The 23706-nt window shown below is 36.5% G+C and overlaps 1 protein-coding gene across 8 annotated transcripts in view; it reads right to left on the bottom strand.

Moving 5' to 3' along the window:
- NIPBL (NIPBL cohesin loading factor) overlaps positions 1-23706 on the bottom strand; it is a 158933-nt gene that overhangs the window by 68873 nt on the left and 66354 nt on the right. For 6 of the 8 annotated variants that reach the window (XM_038124293.1, XM_038124292.1, XM_038124294.1 and 3 more), the window contains 5 exons: positions 17750-17849; positions 15901-16052; positions 14705-14865; positions 11737-11830; positions 1559-2191 (listed from right to left, as the gene is read on the bottom strand). In XM_038124293.1, the coding sequence (XP_037980221.1) occupies positions 1559-2191; positions 11737-11830; positions 14705-14865; positions 15901-16052; positions 17750-17849 (1140 nt within the window). Of the gene's footprint in view, positions 1-1558; positions 2192-11736; positions 11831-14704; positions 14866-15900; positions 16053-17749; positions 17850-23706 lie in introns of those variants that run through there. The other 2 variants (XM_038124296.1, XM_038124298.1) reach the window with 2 other exon arrangements.

Genomic DNA, 23706 nt, shown 5'->3' with positions numbered 1-23706 from the left:
TTTCTGAAAGCCAAAACAAAACAGAAAGTGTATTTTTAGTTTTGATCAAAGTGTTTGAAAGCTGCTGTGCATTTTTTCAGCTGCTTCTCAGGAAAAAATGGTAGAGGTTCTATTTTAAATGTGCGGATATAAATGTAGCTTTTGAACTATTAGGCCACAAACCACAGCTCTCCAACAATAAATTTAAAATTAATGGAAGAGATTTAAGCAAATAAATGAATTCCCCGTCTCATCTCTTAAATTAAAGACAGTCGAGATCAGTAGAGATCTCTTTTGAGGTGAGCAGACCTTTTCTCCTTATATTCATAAATAGTTTTCCTAAAAAGATTTGATTTCATTACCAAATAAGAATCTTAGAAGTTAGACCTTTTAGTAGTGTAACCATGTTTACAAACAGACACACACACACGCACAAATATGCACAAACTCTCTCTTCCTTTCATCACTCAGGCATCACTAAAAATAGTGAAAAACCACTTTGAAGAGGGAGAAAACCTGCACCCTTTCTGCTGGTTAAAGACCCAAACTGTGTGTAAATTCATTCCATGCAAGTATGTCTACATGGGCCATTTTCACCTATGAACTTCCAAAATCAGAATTTTCACCATTTTCCATTCTGCAAGACTTTACTTGAGAGTATCTAATAAATTAGGATTATGCTACAAAACATTTTTTTTCTCAGAAGTTAAACATGGTGCAGAGGACGATTCTGAAAAACACTTATGGTAAATTATTACTATCTAATTCATAAACCACATCTGAAACCGAAGACCTTCAAACCAGTTAACAACAGAAAAAAAAGAGAAATACAAAAAAAAATTTGATAGATTCAATTAAATCCATTAAGACAACAAGTGCACCTACCGAAGTGAAGATAAAACATTTCAGAGGCCCACCTGGTTCTGTGCTACAGATCATAGAGATATATGGTAGTTCTCTAAAGTTTCTAATGCCTACACAATAATTAATATCCAGTTGAACAAACATTAGTTACAATATAATTGTATATATTACCCAATCATTACACTACCTTCAAAAGAACAGAACAGATGTGAATTCAGTCTAACATCTCCTTCACATTAAATCCAAATGGGGATATGAATAGAAATGGGAAAAAACAATTTTCCTGTATTTTCTTAAATTAGGCAACATGGATTAATAATACAACTGTCAAAACTTACTACAAATTTTGATTTATGGTACTGCTGGGATTTTAGAAACTATAAACAACATTAACTGTACTTCATTCAGTCTCATGGTTAAAAGTAAGAGTATTTGAAAAGAATTTTGAAACATAAGAATTTCACTTTCCATCCTTTAAGACCCCAAATAAAGAATATCAGATATTCAAAATATGCATATATGAAAGATTACAGTTCATTGTTGGAAGGGAATGGAGATGAATGTCATAGAAGAACCTACACTGTGTAAACAGAATTGAACTATGTGACAATGACAGGAAGTTTTTATATATATATATATATATATATGGGGTTTATATGCATATATATATATTTATATAATATATAGTGTATACACACACACACAATCCTTTTACCTTTATCTTGCACTTCTTTTGAAAATCGCTCCCTTTCAATAGCTGATTCACGTTCTATCCGCTCAATTTCAGCCAATGCATCCAATTCTACTTCATCATATGACGTTATAGCTCCTTGTTGCGAAACCTGTTGCTGTGTCTGTACCACAGGAGTTTGAGGTTGTTTTGCAGCAACTGAAGTGTTCTGTTGTAAAACAGGCACTTGTTGTGCCTGAAGGAAAGCTGTCTGTTCATGCTGCGGCAAACACTGAGCAGCGTTTAGTGGGCGGTTAACATCCTGTGGAGTAACGGGTGTTTTAGAAGTTTGTCCTGGGTACTGCACATTAAAAGGAATATCACCCTCTGACACACTGCTGTTTTCCAAACCAGAAAGCATATCATCCTGCTGGTCCATATCCGAAGATCTTACACGAGACAGTCTTAATGTAAGCTTAGTGGAGTCCTTGGAAGGAGAGCTAATGATATCATACATTGCAGCTTTTTCAGTCTGGTCTTTTTCATCCTTGCCTAACTTCATTTTCTTTTGTTTCTTTTGCTTTCTTTCTGGAGAATCTAACAATATGTCTGGGGGAACATCTCTAGGTGATGAATAAGGTGGAGGCTGAGATTGTTGGATTAAAGGTTGTCTTGATCCTAGAATAATAATTCAGAAAAACTGAACAGTTATGTTGTTTCATGTTTATATAAAAACACACTAAATATAACCTGCATACTTTTAATGTGTATCTCTACATATAACTGTGTTCACAAAAGGTCTAAATAAGATTGGTAGGAAGCACATCATTGCTAGATCAAGATGCAATCTAGATAGTTGCAGTGTATTTCCTAGGAATTTTAGCTATCCACGGCAAGTAGAGAAGGGATCATTTCAGAGAAGACGGAACAAAAAAAACCCCACCACCAAAAAAGAATAAATAAAAATAGTACCTAAGGTTAAGAATATCATCTATTAGAAAATGATCAACAAAAGCAAGTTGACGGCAGAAAAAAAGGAAATATCAAAAAGATTCTTATTAAGGTCCAGTGATGAAGACTTAATGATCAGTATATAGGCACTAGCCATTTCAGGCACACATTTTTAATTAAAAAAACCCAACAAAACATACCTCCTTAACTTGGATTCTGACAGTTATTTAATTTTTTTATTTTTTTTTAATTTTATTTTAGATAAATTTTTTCCAACCTCCCCCACTCATTACTATCTAGGAAATACTAATTATCTAAAGACATCTTTCTACCCTTCCCTGTCTTATCTCCCATCCTTTTTTGTTTTACGTATGAATTTTTGCTTCTATCCAGGATTTGAGGATATCTACAGAAATTTCAAAGAGAGGACACTTCTAATTAAATAATTTCTCCAATTAATTTCATTTGAAGTTGTAATTCCTCTAACAAATTAGCTTCCTGTAACTGCTAGCCTAGAAAAAAAGTCTGAAAAACAGAGAAGCTTTTCAACCTGTCCCAATTATAATTTTGAGTTATAGTTCTGGCTTAGAAGGGAATACTGTGCAAGGTGGGGAATAAACGCAGACTCCTCTTCTTAAAGCAAACATTCAGATTCCATTCATCCATTGGGGAATACTGATCTTCAGAAAGCAGTGGGTGATATTATTATTAGTCATTCTGGTCAGATCATCATAGGTCAGCACTTCTAACAACAAGCAAAAATTAAGTGCAATACAGGTCCTGTGTGCTTCCTTCAAGAAACACCACTAACCAAGAAAGCAGCTTTATTCCACAGCTTAAATTTCTATTTTTGAAAGTGTTAAAAATTATTAAGCAATGTACCAAACTGTAGATGAAAAAACAGAATGGTTATCTCTGTTGAAGCTTCAATTTACATTAAAAGTGTGCTTTTACTGATGGCCTCTTTGCACAGACTGCTATGCTTTTGTCTCCCTAGACCATTCTGTGAAAGTGCCACAATTTCTGTATGCAGCGAGCAGGGTATCACAGGGGTTTATCTTAATCCTTCTTGGCCCTCAGCAACAAATCCATATTCTGTCAATAACATCCACAAAGTTGGGAAGTCCTGTTTTGACTCATCCTAATTTTCAAAACAGTTCTACTACTCTACTTCCCTTTCTCAAATCAGATACCACACTCAACCACCAGTACCAAAGTTCTCACTACACCCTAAGAAAATTTCTCCCTTACTTTTTAACAGATTCCTACTCTTGTTATGCTCCTCCCCACAACTACCATTTCTTTGGGTAATTTGAAATATTAAATGTAATGTGTAGCAGGAATCCTTAGCTACTAATTACTTTTATGGTAATGACTACCACTCAGGAAGTACAAGCTGCAGGATATTTCTACAAATAGTAGAGGCAACTCAGAACTTTTGAAAGAGATATTACAGACATTTAATCTTGACTTTTGTCTTATATGAATACTTTTAAAGTTGCAACAATGGAATACTTACTGTTTTTCAGAGTTACACATCTAAACACAGGGGACAGACTTTATTCTCCCTTGTCCTAACTTTCTAGATAAATATGAGAGTATCTGATTTGGTATTATTTGGCATTTCTCATGTTGAAAAGTAAGACTGCAGCAACAGATAAAGTGGTTCTTTTTATCTTTAAATAGACTTGAGGAGGCCAGAAGGATTTCACTGCATTCCATTCAACAGTCTTAGAATCCAGTAAATGAAGAAACAAAAGTAAAATTTTGCCTCTCCTAGGCAGCACTACGAATAAGTATTTGAAAATATCTTCCTCCTAAAGGAAATTCTAGAAACGTTTTCATTGTAAGGCCTATAAGCTGCATTTTAAATTAACATGTTCCAGCAATAACTTCACATATTTCTGAGATGTTTAATGATGGTTAAGCTTCTGACAACAAGGAGAATCAGAAGCTACAATGCCTATGTATGGAGGTGAAAAGAAACTGAAAAATATGAAGCATTCTTGAACAATTTCACCCTACCACAAACCTCAGCAGTTTTGAACAGATATCACACAATGGACACACGCACATTCTGAGACTCCAAACAAAATCCAGCAGAGTACCCAGGTACTCTGGATAAGGTACAAGTACAACAAGTACAACTTGTACAAGTACAACAAGAAGGTCAAAGGCACCTGGCCTGTATCAGCAATAATGCGGCCAGCAGGACCAGGGCAGTGACTGCTCCCCTGTTCTCAACACTGGTGAAGACACATCTTGAATGCTTCGTTCAGTTCTGGACCCCTCACTACAAGAAAGACACTGAGATGCTGGAGCATGACCAGAGAAGGGGAAGAGAGATGGAGCACAAGTCCAGCAAGGAGTGGCTGAGGGAGCTGGGGGTCTTTATCCTGAAGAAAAAGAGGTTCAGGGAGACCTTATCACTCTCTACAACCACCTGAAGGGATGTTGTGGCCAGGTGGGGATCAGCCTATTCTCCCAAGCAACTAGAAGAAACAGCCTCAAACTGCACTAGAGGAGGTTCAGGTTGGACCTCAGGGAGAACTTCTTCACTGAAAGGATGGGTAGGCATTGGAATGAGCTGCCCAGGGAGGTGGGCAGTCACCATTTCTGGAGGCATTTAAGAAAGAACTGGACATGGCACTTGGTGCTAGGGTTTAGTTGACACAATGGTTTTTCTTTGAAGGTTGGAACAGATGATCTTGGACATCTTTTCAACCTCAATAATTCTATGAAAACTATACCCATTATACAGAGAGAGTTTTGTCTATTAATGGTGGAGTCAGTCTGGAGTATTTCCTATGGGAGAAGTCTTGGGCCATTATATGCCTGAGAATAAGTATCTTTACCAAGACTAGATAACAGAAAAAAAAAACCCCAAAACTTAAAGATTACACAGACAGTTACGATGAGTTTGCTGAATCAGTTGAGATTCCAAGATTGAGAAGGTTTGTTCTACAAAATGCTGTCAATGCAGTAAATAATACACAAATCTTCAGAAACTATCTTTAGGAAATAACCAAATTTCTTATTTTAGAACAGAGAAATATTTGGACAACTTTTGAGTCTAAATCTAGGGCTGAGCAGTAATTCAGGAGAAAAATAAATCTGACTTTCTGTAGTTGATTTTCCAAAGATAGTATTATTAAAAGAACTTTGTGCGTGTTCTCTTCATATAGCAGACAAGTTAAAAGGAGGTTCTCCCCTGATTCAGGAAGGTCACTGTATCGTTACTAAACAGCAAATATTGATAGTCAACCAGATAACAACAAACATAGCTGAGAAGCAGGTACCATCATAGGAAGAGAGGTCTCTACAGAGAACAAACACAACCATCAACAATACCTCTCTACTCCTTCAGCCACAGTCATTCTGACCCCCCATGATAATCCTAGGGCTGGTTCTCTACATTTCTTAGTTTTTCTATTGGTTCCTAGTGGTAGATGGCATTAAGTATGGAAGAAGTTTTATTAACTGCTCTAGCAATTTGCAAACTTTTTTTCTGTGATTCTTGAACGGTATATTATCAAATCCTATATAATCATAATGCAATCAACTATAAAAAAATAATTGCATTGACAGAGATTTAGCCTCCTCTAAAATGTAAATTTTTGAATCCACTTCTGGTTTGTTTACCCTGGCTCTGCTTGCTAACTGTGTATCACTAGCTTGGATAGCAAACAGAGAAGCTTCTGTCCAGGAGACTGCACATATCACTGACATCTCCATCTCATGGTTTTGTCTGTACTTCCTAATCACACCACAGTACTCACAACTTCTTTAAGTATTCATGATACCTCCTCTGATCTTCTCTAGGCCTCTTCATGTCATTTGCCTTTCAAAGATGTTGCTGCACAGTCACATCACTGATCACACTCTCTGTCGTGATCCACATGGTTTAAAAGCATTTACTAAGGTTATCAGGAAGTTAGAACTCACATATTTTTCAGTATTAAAAAATTATTATCTTTCCACTTGTACAATAACAAGTTCCAAAGGGTCACATGAAACAGTATCTTCATATTCCTTTAACTCCCTTGTAGGCAAAGGTTCTCAGATGTTGACAAAAGCCTTTCAACCATCCTACACCTCGTTTTGCCAGAAGTATCATTCTCTAAGCATGAAAGCTGGAACAACGTCTAGAGAACAAATGAAGACTAACGTTTAATACTTGGTTCATAGCACATTGGAGAGAAACTTCAAGAATGTTCAAGTGCTTTTTTAAATCCATAGGAAAGTGATCTTCCACACTCCTAGAACATGATTTAAATAGGTAGCAAATTGGTGTATAAACCCAGACACAACACTTCAGACATTTTACTGGAAAAGCCTTTGAAAAGAGAAGCTTTAAGAAATGTGTATGTGCTGCATGTGAATTATTAAGATTTCACATGAGTTAACACTGTAAACAAGTTCCTAAGGGCAGAAGTTGGAGAAGTGAACCAGAGCATTCACATTGTCACAATGATATTTGTCTATTGGAAAAGCTAGGAACTTTGTGATTATAGAACCTAAGGAACACGCTATTGCCAACAGATTTCAAGAGACTGCAGTTAAAATGTGCAAATAAAGTGTGTCTTTTTTTTTTTTTTCCTTAACATGATCTTATTTACCACCTTCACATAAACTGAGAGTTTTCATAAAAATGGGATCAGAAAACTTCACCCTGGAACTCTGGCTAAAGCAGTCTCAAAATTGGTAATACCACTTGGAGAATTTGTGCCTCCAGTAGACTCAAAAAGGCAAGAACAGTAGCTTCAAAAGGATGGTAAAGGCCTACCCAGAGTATAACACATAGTCAGTATGATTCAAGTACACACTAGAACAATTCTTCTGTAAGAATTGAAATAACGAAGAAATGGTATTTCAAAAGGAATTGTTGAGAATAGGTATAATCAAATCCCAAAGAGAGTTAAGTGCCATATCTGGACTCTAGCATGGTTTTCTATATAGCTTCTCATAACAATTTCCCTAACAAGCTGAAGAGTGTTAATCTAGTGTAATCTAGACAAAAATGTGTTGATTATTGTGAACCCTGCTGTGCAGCTATGATCACACGAATTCAATTTTTCTTAATAAAAATAGAGTATCCGTGAACAAGTGCAGCTTTCCAGAGCAGTCATAAGAATAATAGTTTAAAATATTTGTCATTAATATCTTCTCATGTAAAAGAATTAGAGACTATTTCATTATTCTAAATATCATTACTGCTTTTGATTTTAAGAGGCCAACCCCTGCTTTTAAAAATAAAATCAAAAGTTTCTTGACTAATTTGAATAACTTACTGAAACAAAACAAATTCAGTGACAAGAAACACAAACTTCTTATTTATCTGTGAATTGCAAATCATAAGAGGAAGATAGACAACCTCTATAGAAAGATAGTAGAATGCTTAAAACAACTTGCAGTATAAATCTAAGTTATCAGCAAAGAGCAGCTATACTCGCATATACAACAGTACTATCCCACAAAGTAGTTTTCACTACTTTCCTGACGACTCATCCTAAATCTTCAAATAGAGATGTATCTATGACTTAGGACAGTAGAACATCAAGACATATGCTGGCCAATTAAAAGTCAGTTAAAAACATCAAAGACAATTGGAAGCTCAGAAATGATGACTTATATAAAGGTAATAGAAACTGTGCTGTTCAGTTTGTAGATTAGATTAGTGAAAGACATTATAATGTTGATATGTAAATGTCTGATATTAAAAAAAAGAGGACGTGGTCTGTTTTTCTTCGCCCATTGGAAAGAAGTCATAAAGCACCATGACTAACTGCAACAAAAATTATTCAGGTTAAGCATTAGGAGCTTTCTAACACTAAGCATTTGAATAACTTCTAGGGCAAAGCCAAGGAAACTTTGTAACCGACATTTTAAAATATATGGAAGTTACTGAGAGTAGTGCTGCTACAGCTCAGCCAACATGAGTGTAAAAATATGGCAAGACCTCAAGTCCTTTCCTGCAGCTTTTTCTAAAATCCTAGAATCCTCCTCTGGAAAGCTTACCAAATTTTGCATTAGATAAAAAGAAAATACTACTTATGTTGATTAGCAGACAACAATGACACTTATTTTCAAAGAGCATAACTTAATTTAAAATTCAAACTTAAAGGAAAGGGATAGCATATAGGACAGATAAAGCACATACATTTGAGAAGTTTTTAGTAACAGATTGTATTCACTTTCCATATCCTGTTCCAATAGTTTTCAGAGAAGAGTCCCACCACTCTACCCAGAGTTTGAAATGCCTCATGAAAAACTCAGTTTTGGCTGTTCTACCTGAGAATGGATGTATACAGAGCCTCCCTGCATAAAAAAAAAATTAGACTTGAAGGACGAAACAGGAATGAATGTTTATTTTGGTCCTTTCAGAAAAAAAATCTTTGAATAAAGTTCTTCCTCCATTCTTTTGAAGGAGAGAACAGAAGATGGCATTTTTCTTCTCAAGAAGCACTGAAGAGAGAGTACTGAAGTCTACACTACAGATTTGAGAAGACTCCTAATTCTTCTTATCTATTCTATATTCAGAGACCAAGTGTAGTGCAATCTGACTGGAGAAATTCTGTGAAGCCCTAAGAAAACAGATGTGATATTTCCAAATTATTCAGAAAATAATTAAATATTCCTTAACAATTTCTGGAGGGAATACAACATATTTGTGAAAAAAAAGTGCAAAATTACATAATTTTGTAAGAGTTGTTGCTAGTCCTTACAGATGTTTTCCAAAGTATTTAGGCAACTGTATGGAAACAGGACTGTAAATTATATGAACACACCTCTTCATAAACCCATGGACTAAAACCACTATGGAAGCCTTTCCTTTATCCAACTCTTCAGATGTTTCCTCAAGAAAAAATTAGGAATTAAAATAAAATGTGAGGTTGCATAGCAGTAGGAAAGTAGAACAAATGGATAAAATATTCTGATGAGTAATCAGTCTTCAGTAATGGAATCCAGGGGATATTTTATGAGGTCAGCAAGAGGAAAACACTTCATGATACTCCATACTCTATTCACAGAATGAGTTCTTACGAAGTCATCCATGGGCAACAGATGACAACTTGAAAAGAGAGGCATTATGATGCTTCCATAGCTAAACCAAAAAATTTTTGGGGTTAAACTTAAGCTGCTCTTGTGCCTTTAGTGAAGCAGAAGTGAACAAAGACAGTGGAATTTTACTCCACTGATTAAATTAATAACCATCCAAAACACAAAAGTAAGTCCTGCTGTCTCTCAAATATTTGCCTGTGTTGCAAACAAAACTTCTCCGTCATTTAGATTTTGTCACACAACCAGTTACATTCAGTGTGAAGGTAATTCAAGACTGTGCAATCATGGTCTCTATTTCTCCAGTAGTCTTGTAACCTTTGGTAAATGCCTCAAACCTCTATGTTATATAAGAAAGCTGCAGCATTAAAACAATCTTCCTGAAATCTCCCTTTGATTATGATTAGTTACACCTTCTGCCATTCTTTTTGTCCTTGCAGACAAATGGTAAGTATTTTGCACATTTTTCTTTATCAAGGTTTGTGACCTGCTAACCAAACATTCAGGGACTAATAAGAGAGCAACAAAAAGCTCAGGATAAATACTTGTTGTATTTATCCCAACTTTCACTACAAATCATAGGCCAAAAATTCCCTGTAGGGGATCCCAAGTTCTTAATAACACTGAAATTATTTACAACTCTTCCATACATTTCTAAAATACTAGATGGAGCATCAAGAACTGGTTCTCTCAATCAGGGTTCATTAATGTCTTAATGAGGGCAAAATGTCAACACCATTAGCAGCAGTATTTCAGTTGTTCAATTTATCAAAGAGAAAAGTAAAGTTAACATAAAGATAAATCAGAAAGTTCTTCTTACACTTTAATGCTAATGCTGAAACACTACAATCTGAACTATACAATCAATCTGTTCTCAGAAATAGTCTGAAAAGCTATTCAAAACTGGGTTCTGAGACAGTCAATTGAAACAGAAGGAGCTTAAAAAAAATCAAATGTTGTCTGGGTGGTAATCACACATATGAGTGGGCTAACTTAGATCCACAACCTTGTTAAACCTATAAACTTGACAAAGAGTGAAAAATTTACACAAGTCTTACAGGAAGTCCTTTAGAACAAGATGTCCTAAAACACTGAAGCTCCTGGCATCCTATACACATACTTCCCACTTGCCACCTGAACCATAGGATAATTTAGTTAGGAAGGGACCTCAGGAGATGTTTTGTTCATCCTCATGCTCCAAGCAGGGTAAGGCAGGGACACATTATGTCAGGTTTTATTCAACCTGACTCTGAAAACCCCCAGAAAACTCACAGATTCTACGGGCATCCTTTTCCACTGCTTGACTGTACTGATAGTGAAAACGTTTTCCCTTAGATCTAGTTAGAACCTCCTATTTAAATTTAAGTCCATTGTATTTCATCCTTCTTCCATAGCGATGAAAAGACTAACTCAAATCTTCCTGATAATCTCCTCACAGGCATGGAAAGACTGCCCTGAGGTTCACCCCTGACAAACATGTGTTTTTATCAAGGCTGCATAATGCCTTCACCTTTTCTGTATTCTCCACCATCTTCTGCTCTCTTCTCTGCCTAAACTGATCACCCAGTAAGACTTATTTTTTGTTTCAGGTCTATAGAGAAGAAAACACTGTTTCATTTTTCAATTACTGCCCTGTAAATGTACAATCACTGAAAAAGAAAATTAACAAGAATATGTCCCAACCCCTACCTCACCAAGTGGATTTTAGTATAAAGAATTATTTTCTTCTATTTCTTCTCAACTGACAGACAGTTCACCCTATACCTCTCCACAGCTAAGGTTTTCAGGCTTCATTTATGCTATGTGTATTGAGCTCATTTATTTTCATTTTTTAAATATTTCATTATTGTAATTAAGACAAGTGCTGCATATTAAAACACTTTTGAGCTGGTTAAGGGTTCATACTCGTAATGCTGCCTTTAAAATTTTCTTATGTAGAGCAACTGAATTCTTATAAAGAATTTAATTCTCAAATTGGAAAGGATTTTAAATCCTTCTGTCCTCCATAAATTTGAGCTTTATTTTGAAGGATGATTGGTTAATTGTCGGACCATCAGAAATTTCTTCTGGATCAGGGCCCACAAAACATAATGCCATAGTCTGTAGTACTAGTTAAATACAAAACTTAGAAGGAAAAACTGAATACCTCTTTAAATTCTCTGTTCTTTAAAACTGGGAAAAATAAATTGACATATATTTGACTGCTAGACTACCTTTAAGAGCTCCATCACTTCCAGCTGGAGAGCAGACTGGCTGTGGTGACCTCAAGGAAAAAGACGCAGCATTCCTTATTGAAGGATCGCCATCCTAAAGGTAAGAATGATGAAAAAAGTTAACATATGACAATAAATATCAGTTAAAATAAAAACTGAAATTAATACCTAAATTGATAAAATGGATTGGGCAAAAAAAGTACACGAGAAATACTAGAAAAAGAGTCACTTCCATTAAAATTTTTGTAATTTAGACTGCTGTTAGACTATAATATAAGCAATGCTCCAATCACATTTAAGAAGAATCTATAACCAGAACAGGAACACACAAAAAAAAATTGTGTATGTTTTCCAGCTAGACAAGCACTTTTGGGTTTACACTAGGATTTCATTTAGAATTTTTTGTTGCAAGTACTCATAGTAAAGAGATGTAGAGCACATGCATGACCTATATACAATACCATTTGAAAGCAATAGAGTATAACATGCAGATTTTTTAAACTCTGCTTTTTACATAATCTATCCGTAAAAGATTAATCTTAAGAGATTATCTGGAATGCTATCTCGCTCTTATAGTTCAACAGAGTAACACTTTGTATCTGTATCCTTATCATAGGGAAGCCAGGACTGAACAGAATTTCTACCAGTCCCAGTACAGCCGCTGGGTTAGTCTCATGTAAAACACAGTTAGAGTGATTTTAGCCTGTAAGAGTTAAACAGGAAACAACTCAATAGCAATATGAAGCACTTCCCCAACCTGCTCCAAAGCGCTTAATATTTTCTGACAAAGTTTTTCATAATATAATACTAATTGCAATGTAATTGTGTCCATGCTCTATTTTTCGCAATGTAAATGTGTATTTTTAACCCCCACACTATCCTTATATAAAATGTGAAACACACTATTCCAATCTCCATTCAGAGTTTTACATGGTTTTTTCCAATGCTTTTGCAGAGCCCTCTGCTGGTCACAACTACTCATTCACACAGTGTCCTAACTAAACTTCAACTACAGAATGGTTATCTCCCACTTCAACTACTGTTTTTTATACAGCATCTATAAGAATGGTTGGGGTAAGGAAAAGCTAGCAAATTTGGTATCTATGAAGAGAATATTTCCATAATTACAAACAAATTTTAAAAATGTCATTGATCCAAAAGGTACAGCGATACAAACAAATGAAGTCTCCGAAGAAATTCTACAGTTATTTCATGTTTCCTAATTAAATTGGTTATTTCAGTAGTTAACTGAAATGTGGCTCTTCTTGAGGTACCTGTATACAGAAAACTTTTTCACATAGCCATTTCTTTCCTTCATTTCTTTAAACTGAATTTATCTGTGTGATAAATACTTTTTAACCTTCTGAGCAATATTAACCCAATTAACAGAATGTTAAAAGGTTTAATTGTAATTATGTTTTTACACATCTGCATGAAAGAAATCAGCATCCAGCAGTGAGATAGACAGTAAAATTGATATTTCAAGGAGACAGCAGCCTGCATAGATGGACAATCACACTCTGACAATGGCCAAACAGCCAAATTCCACGTGTGTAGCCACAGACCAGGCTGTGCCCTCTGAAGGGGTTGATGACACTGCTAAAAGGGAAAGAGTTTGAAGTTTATGGACTTAGAGTGATTACAACTCCAAGAACACAAATCCATAAGAAACCAGATTTCATCAATTTTACCACCTGTGGGCACTTACCACACAACTACATTAGATTTTTTTTTTTCATTCACAGCACAATAAAACTGAACTTACACTGTTGTGTTAATTACGATTATTTTCTGCAAGAGTGCTTGCAAAAAGAGTTGTTGCCTTCTGAGGAAATTCATGGGCAAAGTAGTTTAATAGTCAGACCACCACAATAAAGTGAGCTCTGTATCAAAAGTATATGATGCTACTTTAAGTGAAAACTGAACTGATATCCTCCTGAGTTTCTCATTTAGCTACTGCACTGAAATTATGGAACTGATATATTTTTCCCAAACTGACATTTCTTTGACTTGTAATAAATCTCAGAAACCTACCCATATTAAAAAAAAAGCTTAATAACTTCTTATCAGGTATGTTTTATTAAGTCAGGAGAAGATCCTTAACCACAATTGTCAAAGACAACTTCTATTAAATTAACTAAACAGACTAAATAGGTATATGATACTTTGGGTAGAGATGTCATTCCTACACAGCTGACAAATTTTCAGAAATGAGCATTTATACTTCCTTAGTTTGGAGCTTCACCAAATGATGAATTATATTCTAGGAATGCTCTCAAGTTTACCAAAAATTGTCCTTAAATTGAGTGAATGTGTAGCGACACATTACGGGTACATTAAGGGGATACTTACTGATTTTGTATTTCAGAGAAACATGATGTACTAAAGCAATTATGCTTTATGTTTTGTATATGAAGCAAGACATTAATGTAAGCATTATGTTTTAAAGCAACAAAATCTAAAATGAACAAAAATAATTTAAGTTCTTGAATTTTATGATTCTTAAAATACTCATTCATAAAGGTTTTCTCCAAAGTAAAAAAGGCTGCAACATTATAATCATTATTCATACAGAGATGCAAAACTTGCATCAATGTTCTTCAAATTGTTTTCTGCATCATAGCTTCTAAAATCAGCTTTAAAACTTATAATTACAAATAAAACACAGGTAACACATATGCACTATTAATAAAGTGCACAAATGGGTAAAAATGCAAGTTTACTACATTTACAACTTTCTATGTCTAGCCTTACTCCAATTAGACCAGCCAATGAGGATGTATTACGTTTTCACATTCTGTCAATTTCCAAAGGAGTCTGTCTACACATCTGAAATTGAAACCTATGTTCAGTGGTTTTATTCCTCAACAGCATCATAAAATATATGACTTCTAAGGCAGTTAAACACATACTTGCTTTATCATAGTAAATATCGGCTTTATCATAATAAATTGATTAGGTAACATACATCACTACTGAGTCTGTGCACCATCTGTAGGTAGTCTTCATTTGAGCCATGTCTAGAATTATCAGCATGATGATTAGCTGAATTTCCAGACAACTGACTTGAAACTTTATTTTCATGGAGATTCCTCATCCCAGCTGTGACTATGGGACTGGATACGGAAGCTGGAATACAAAAAAATTAACTAAAGAGATACAGTCACGCAGACATGAACTTGAAAAAATTCAGAGAAAACACCCTAATAGTGGATATTAAAATGTTGGATGCAAGAGGTCTGGAATCTGAACAAGAATCCAACTTGCTACAGATACTTTGATTAAAAACACATTATCTAAGATTTTTCAAAAGGATTTAAAATACTAATTCCATGTACAAATTACCCAAATTTCTCTCCATATCTATTCTAATTATAGTCAGTATTTTCCTTACTGACTACAGAAAACTTTGTTTACTTCTATATAACTTGAACTCACTACCTTAGTAACTTTCAAGGTATATATATATTCATATAACATTACATATAAAACAGCTGTATTTATATTCTAAGCACAATGTTAAACTTTAAGAAAAAAATATTTAAAAGAATCCAGTAGAATTTTACTTTCCAACCAAAAAAATGCCCTAGATGCCTTAATACTGATCATGTGTTGAGGATTGCTTTCAGACAAGGGAAGAACAAAAATCCATTTGTTCTGAAGGTTGTCTCTGCCAGTTACTGCATACCTTGAGCATAATTCTAGCCAACTTAGATTTAATCTGATACAAAAAAGGGCCAGTAAGGCTAAAGAATCTCTAAAGTTAACTTTAGCTAATGAAAAGTTAAGAAAACTTAACTTTTCATTAGCAGAAATGAGGTTTTCCCTAGTACATGTAAGTGATGCTCACAGCTAAGCAACACAACTTTTGGGTTGTTCAGATTATTTTTGTTGTCACATATACAGGGCAACAATGCAAACTGGACACAAATAGGGGAGCACTGCAACATTAATGTGTTTTACTTTTTCTTCTTCAGTTTAATTTTTTTAAAACAAAGTAGATACCACAACTTTTTCCAGCCAAAAAAAATCAAAGCTTCAATATACCTGCTATATTTGCATTAAGCATGTGACTCCTTCAAAGAAATTAGAAACCCATGAAATGTGCACATGAAAGTAAAGTTGACACGAAACAGGAGAATAAAATAAACATCACAGACATACCTTGCTGCATTTGAGGATGAGCTGTATAACTTGGAGGATGTGAATATGGCATGTATCCTGCAGGGCTTTGAGGAGCATATGGACTAGGCACTGGACTGTTCTGTTGTGCCAAAAATCTGTTACCAGAGCTTGTCTGTGGTGGCACAAACCGGCTAAAAGAAGAAAATTTTGCAAAAAAGTTTTTAAAATTTGGAATAGCAAATATAGGCAAATTCATTATTTCTTTTGGAAATTATACTATCAGAAGATGAAAATTTCTTTGAGTTAAAAAAGCCTCCAACACAATCAAGAACTTCCTTCAAAAGCAGTATTTTAAGCTATTTATACTTTCCTAATTGCACATGTCACTGAAGAGTCAGAAGATAATAAAAAGCATTCATTCATAAGACCTCCATCTAGGGAAGGGAAACAATGACACAAATATATATGGAAATTAGATCTGCAATTTCCTAAAGTTAATCTCAGAAGTTTGAATGAAAGTGACAGCAGAAGTTTTAATGAACTTGGTCACTAGGATTAACAACGAGCCATTTACTCTTTCTTTACTTTTCCGAAAGGTTTCAAATAACTCCATCTAACAGAATTTCACTGTCAAGGTAAAGGAATGTTATAGGCAGTTAGGTATGATCTGACCCAAGCCCACTGAACACAACTTTCTCTTTCACTGGCTTTATCTTAGACTCGTTCTACAGACAAGAAGTCATAAAAATAACATTAACTTGTGACAATAATACATGCACATTATTACTTACATTCTTATATGAGTTTCTCAAAATTAAAATAACCAAATAAATACATCAGAAAGTACATTACAAGCTATCACAACCCCAAGTTCTAAACAGGAACTCCATGAAGGTAAGCTTCCATAGAAAGAAAAGTACTTAACATAAGGATTTTGCAAGGATTTCAAGAGAACTTTGTACCATTCATTGTAATATTCACAAATCAAACAACCTTTTTAGATATCCCTTTTAGATATAAAACTCTAAAAGTGTGTTGGTTGTTGGGAAGATACAGAACATTTCATTTGCCAGTTACAGTAACTTGAAGTGAAACCTGAAAACAGTTTATTTTAATAATGATACCTAATAACTGAAGATGGGACCTGTTCAAGCCCAGTACCTGGATTGAAACTACAAGCAGAACTCTCTTTTCTTGCCCAGAGTATTTTAATATATAAATATATTATAAATAAATAAATAAATAAATAAATAAATAAATACACACACATATATATATATATATAAAAATTTAATATATAAATATATAATAGAAGCCTAAATTATAGGTAAATGCTACTTGCAAACACTCAAAAACTTAAAAAAACAGGAATCTGACAAGGATTCTGCTGGAAGATTGGCTAAACTACTGGGCCTATCTTTCTGCAAGAAGCCTTTAGCATAACTGCTACAGTAGTACTCCATGCTTTTACTAATCTTCTTTCCCACCATTCTGCTAAAGCAGTACTGGGACAAGCTGGAACACACCAGCCTATTCTGTCCTATCCTCTTGCCACCAGTCTCAGCCTCTGACATGGGTAGAAGACAACCAGAGGGTAACAGGAGGCAGAGGGACTCCTTAGGCAGGAAAGAAAGTTTGGTCAAATTATGGGATGGAGTAAGAGACAGAAGAATTCATCATGAATCCTTAGAATATAGGGATCACTTAGCTCACTGACGTAAAGATATTTCTTTGCATATGAAGAAACTTACCCTGCTATCAGACAAATGCCAAATTTGTCATGACACTGACCATCTTTCACGTACATATTCGGAACAAGAACTGGCTGTCAGTGGAGGAACAACTTGTAATTCACTCCCCTCCCACCCCACTTAAAAGAAATGATTACCTGGAAGGGCTATGTGAGATAGTGGTTTGTTGATAATTGGAAGATGCAGGACTACCACGCATGGAATTCTGAGAAATATTAAACTGTGACATCATCATCCCTATTAAAAAAAAGATAGCAGCATTACTTTACACACATTTCCTTTTCAATCAATGAAGTATCTCACTTCAGAATTTATCACATACAATGAGATTATGAACTTTAATGACATTATAAAATTTATTGACATTAGGATCATCTACCCACAACTGTTAAAAAAAAAATAGAAATTACTGAATTAATGTATGATGTCCATTTCACATCATGACATTAAAAATGTTCTCTAAAGTTGTGTTAATTCAGCTACAATATTAACAGTAGTTGATTCATCTCTTCCTTAGAACTTCCTAAGTCAAAATCTACTAGTAAAAAGAAACATTTTAAACCAGGACACATATTCTGCACCCCAGGCTGTTGTGTACAATACTTGTGCAGATAAGCAAAAGATTTCACAGATTCACATGTCAGAAGAACACAGAAAACTTATCTTCAGTTGTTGGAGCAAGTATAGCAATCAGTCATTCTGGGTTGAGTGCTGCAAGATATTCTCACTGCTCCAATAATACTTAGTGGTCTCTTTCCAGCCAGAGACAAAAGCTTTCTATTCCATCTCCATTAAGCTTAGAGGGAATGTTATCAAAGTAGGTGCTGAAATATTTCAGTTGCAAAGCAGAACCAATATCCCAACTGTGACTCCTATAGCTAGTAGATAACCACAGTCATGCATTGGAAGTTCAGGTGTTGAACCAGCTGGCAAGCCACATGTATCAATGTTCTTGAAATGAACTAACTTAAGAGGCATTCAGACAATGCCCTTAATTTGACTGAACTTTCAGTCAGCCATGAAGTTGTCGGCAGCTGGGTTAGATAATCATAGTAGGTCCTTTCCAACTTTTTTTCCCCTCTCTTCAATATAGGAATAAAGAATATCCTAAAAACTACACAACGAAGTGGCATAGAAACACAAAAATGTAAATTAATTTGCAGTTATTTTAGTGACAGAATTTAATATCTTACAGCTAACGAAGTGCTGGAACTCATGAACACACAGTGTCTTGGGAAACTACAGCAAGTGGTCTATAGTCTTAGGTAGACACTCATTAATAGTACAAGTATTTTAGACAGACAAAATACGAAATATGAAACTGTTGGAAGATTTTTGTTAATCCTACAGTTGCTATCACCAATTTCAATTACTGCAATAATCACACATGCAAAACTAGTTTCAGAAACCTTCCCTGTCACCCTCTTTTCTCCTCTATTTTCTCCAGCAGAGACAGTAATAATCCTGCAGGAATTAAGCCATTAGTATCTCCCAGTAGGTGGCAAATTCTGCATTCCATGTACTAATACTGGGCCTGAACAGGAGTTAAAGTCCTGTGTTGTGTTAAAAAAGTTAGGTATTTTGATACCTCAATATAGAGTAATTTCAGTGTCCAGAGTAACAGATGGGGACTTCTCAACTTCTACAAAATTTGTTTAAATGGATGCTGGTTGCCTCACATACAGGCAAATGAACATGAAATCCCAGGGATTTTTCATGCTGGAAGGAGCACCCAGTATGCCCACTACCCCCTCACCTCTCACTGCCACTGTCAACACAGCTAGGTGCAGTATTTCAGCCAAACAAGTAACATTCCTGTACAGAAAGCTGACATAATGTAACCATATCAGCATGAACTATTGTCCTGGGGTGACTTCACCACGCTTGTATCCCCATTCATCTGTTTAGCCCAGAAATAAGTTTTGCACCTCTAAGACAGGTTACAAGAGCAAAGCAGGGGAGAGAAGAAGGGCAGAGTTTGTTATCAGAAACTGCACTTGCTCCCTGCATCCTTCTCCTGGACTGTGTTGTCCGCAGCACGGACAGACAGCAGGACAGAGCTCTCCTTTGCTTTTAGTCAGTTTTTAGCTAGTGGACACAGAGAAGCACCTGAACGGTGGCTTTTCTTTTTCTTGGAACTGTTTGAAACTACTCTAGACTGACACCTAGAATGGCACCAGGAGCTCATGCCTGTGGCCCACCGGGACCCAGGATGCTGCATTCCAGCACTGTAGGGACTGATAAGAGACTGAGTGAGCTGAGCTACAGCCCACAAAGGGAACTTTCTGAATTTATCATCTCTTCAGAGCAGTGAGAGGTTTTATTGTTTAACATTGTTTATTTTTGTGTTGGTGAATCCTTTGTATGTTAAATAAATACGTTTTTTCTACTCTTCTCCAAGGAAATATTTTTCCAAACCAGTTGGGCAGGAGTACCATTTGAATCTGCTTTCTAAAGGAACCCCTTTAGAGGTTTTCTCCCAAATTTGCCCTAAACCAGAACAAATACATTTTTTGGCACCCAAAGTGAGGCTCGAGGAAGTAGAAAAACCTGTACTGATTGCATTTTAGTTGTACTTACACTGTATCGGGATAAAGGAATCAGAAGCCTCGTTGCTTGAATTCATGATGTCTCTCTGGGTGGAAGCCTTTAAGCATTTCTGGTCCCCAGGCTCTTTAAAGTTTTAATACCTTTCTAGTCCCTAGGCTTATTTTCTTATCCAGAAATAGCTCCAGTATTGTCCCTAACACATGGTTTTTACAGTAGAGGGGCATGGATTAGATGAGCTATTGTGGTGGGCTGGGTGATAATGATTTATAGGGAGTTTACTAAGGTACTAGAGTCTATTTAAGACAAGTATGGTTTATGGTTTCTTTATCCTACCCTGCATTCTAGTTCCAGTAGCATGTTTTGGGAGTTCATTGGTAATTGCACCCAGTTTCTTAGAAGAAGAGCAGGGGATGAGGCTTTTCAGCCTTCCCTTTCCTTCTTCTCCTTTGAATCTGTTATGTCACTTTTTGAGAATGTTCAGTTTCCCCTGAATGTTAAAGGGACCACCTTCCTGGTATTTAATCTAGTAAGCTTCCTCTATACAGTCCACAGCTCCTCTAGAATGGGGGCTGAGATGTCCAGAGCCGTTAATGAGACTCCTAACCTAGAAACAGATTCAGGTGTAGAAAATTCTGAGTGGTGTAGAAAACAGGAGAGAATGGGTCCAATACTGAAGGAATTTTCTGATCCCCTAGACTAAGAATTTTCACGTGAACAAATTCAGAACCCAGATGAGGTGGGGAAATATCTGGAAGAGAACTGCCATAATGACTCAAAGGAAAAACAGATCATTGCAGTAAGCTGGGTCCTGGCCTACACTTATCACACGCTACTAGATACTGTAGGGCAGCAGATAGAGGCACGGGGGCAGAGAGATGAATATCCCAGCAGCTATCCCAGTCACTGCAGCCAATACACCAGCTACTCAGGTTGTAGCTAAACCAGACAGTGAGCCTAAGCCCATAGCTAAACCAGACACTGAGCCTAAGCCAGTGCCAGTGGTTGTGAGAAAGAAGCACACAAGCAAAACCGATCGAGCAATGATTGATGATGATGATCCAGGGGAAGGACCCTCAACACCAATTCCTGACACAGAACTCAGAGTCAAAGCGACTGACACAAAATCAGAAGTCAAAGCAACTGACACAAGATCAAAAGTCACTATTGAGTCCTTTTCCCTGAAGAACCTTCATAGCCTAAGAAAAGATTACACTCGAAGACCTGATGAATCTATAATTAGTTGATTAGTCCGTCTTTGGGATGCTGCAGGCAAGGCTACAATTCTGGACGGCACTGAAGCAAGGCATTTGGGATGCCTGTCACATGATCCTGTCATCAATCAAGGAATGATGAAGGGAGCTGACCCTACAGTCTCTGGGTATGGGTCCTGGGAAGTGTGGCACAAATATATCTGCATAAAGACAATCTCGACATGCAGCAAACCCAGTGGAAGACCAGAGAACAAGGGATTCGATGCTTGAGAGAAATGGCAGTGACAAAAATGGCCTTCTCAGATGACCTAAACACTGTAAATCCAGACTTGGTACCATGTACACCCGTGATGTGCCAAAAACTTATACAACTTAGGCTACAAAAATATGCTCCTGCTTTAGCAATAATGAAGTAGCATGACAGAGAGGAGACTGTGCTTGATATGGCCAAGAAGCTCCAAGCACATGCAGAGGCTGTGCATGGTCCAACACATGCAAGAATCGCAGCTGTGAAAACATGTCTCCAGAAATTAGAAGATAAGATAGAGGAGAATCACAAGAAACTCAGAGAAGAGATTAGAGAAGAACTGAAAGAGGGCTTTCTCCAAATCTCAGCAATACAGATGAGAAGTTCTAGTATCAAACATAAATGTTCCCAGATGGAGAGAGGAGGTACACCCCACAAGCTGAGCTGTGGTTTTTCCTATGTGATTATGGAGAAAACATGAGGAGATAGGATGGAAAATCTATTACTGCTCTGGCACAATGGGTGCTTAAATTAAAAGACAGCAAGACTCAGAGAAGTTCCACCAAAAAAGAAGCAGCTCCAGTAGCCTGTAGCCAAACTACCAGGTATGATGATAATGATGTACCTAATCCCCTTGAAAAAACTTCCAAGATAGACACTCAAGGAAAAAAGGATAACCAAGTTTAGAGGGGCCCTGCCTCTAGCCAGGTAGAGATTAGGGAAAAACATATTTTTTAAATGGTGTGAATTCGTTGGCCTAGCACATGAAAACCACAAAAAATGAAGCCTTAGTTGACACTAGTGCACAGTGCACATTAATCCCATTGAGACATGTGGGAGCAAAATCTATTTCTATTGCTAGCGTAACAGGGGCATCACAAAATTTTACTTTAGTAGAAGCTGATGTAAGCCTGACTAGAAATGAGTGGAAGTAACACCCTACTGTGACTAGTCCAAAAGCTCCATGCATTTTACACAAAGATTTCCTCAAAGTGAGTATTTCAAAAACCCAAAGGGATTCAGGTGGGCGTTTAAGATAGAGTCGAACAATTGAACACGTATCAGAAAACCCATCTGCAATAAGACTTCTGAAGGGGGAAAAGCAACAAGTACCAATTGCCACTTCGACAGTGCACCACTGGCAGTACAGAACAACTACATGATTCCCATCCACAGATAATCTGTAAGCTAAAGAGCCAAAGAATGATCAGCAAAAACCCACTAACCCTTCAACAGCCCATTTGACCTATATGCAAATCTAAAGGAGAATGGAGACTGACTGTGGACTATCACACCTTAAATTAAGTGACTCCACTACTGAGTACTACTATGCCAGACACGTTAGAGCTCCAGCACGAGCTGGAGTCCAAGGCAGTGAAGTGGTATGCCACTAATGACATTGCTAACGCTATTTTCTCCATTCCTTTAACACCAGAATGCAGGCCTCAGTTTACCTTCTCATAAAAGGAAATGCAGTACACCTAGAACCGACTGCCCCAAGGGTGAAAGCGCAGTCATACCATCTGCCATGGACTAATCCAAGCTACACTAGAAAAGGGTAAATCTGCAATACTTTGACGACATCATTGTGTAGCAGAAATGTTTGAAAAAGGACAAAAACCCAAATTCTTCTAAAAGCCAGTTTCACTGTCAGAAAACACGAAGTTAAGGGATCTGCTCAAGAGATCCAGTTCTTGAGAGTAAAATAGCAAGACAGACTGCGTCAAACTCCCACTGATGTCAGAAACAAGATCACAGCAATGTCTTCACCAACCAACAAAAAAGAAACACAAGCTTTCTTAAGTGCCGTAAGTTTTTAGAGAATGCATATTCCTAAGTACAACCAGATTGTAAGCCCTCTCTACCTGGTCACCTGCAAGAAGAACTTAGGCCTTTCCAGTGGAGCCCTAAACAACAACAAGCCTTCACCCAGATCAAACAGAAAGTTGCTCATGCAATAGCCCTTAGCCTAGTCAGGACAAGACCAGATATAAAGAACATGCTCTACTCTACAGCTGGAAGCCATGGTCTGCCCGAGAGCCTTTAGCAGAAAGTGCCTAGTGAGATTGAAAGTCAACCACTAAGA

Source organism: Motacilla alba, chromosome Z (genome assembly GCF_015832195.1).
Source record: "Motacilla alba alba isolate MOTALB_02 chromosome Z, Motacilla_alba_V1.0_pri, whole genome shotgun sequence".
In the NCBI taxonomy this organism is placed as follows: Eukaryota; Metazoa; Chordata; class Aves; order Passeriformes; family Motacillidae; genus Motacilla; species Motacilla alba.
Note: the sequence above shows the minus strand (reverse complement) of the source record. Positions and strands in the feature narration are given on the sequence as shown.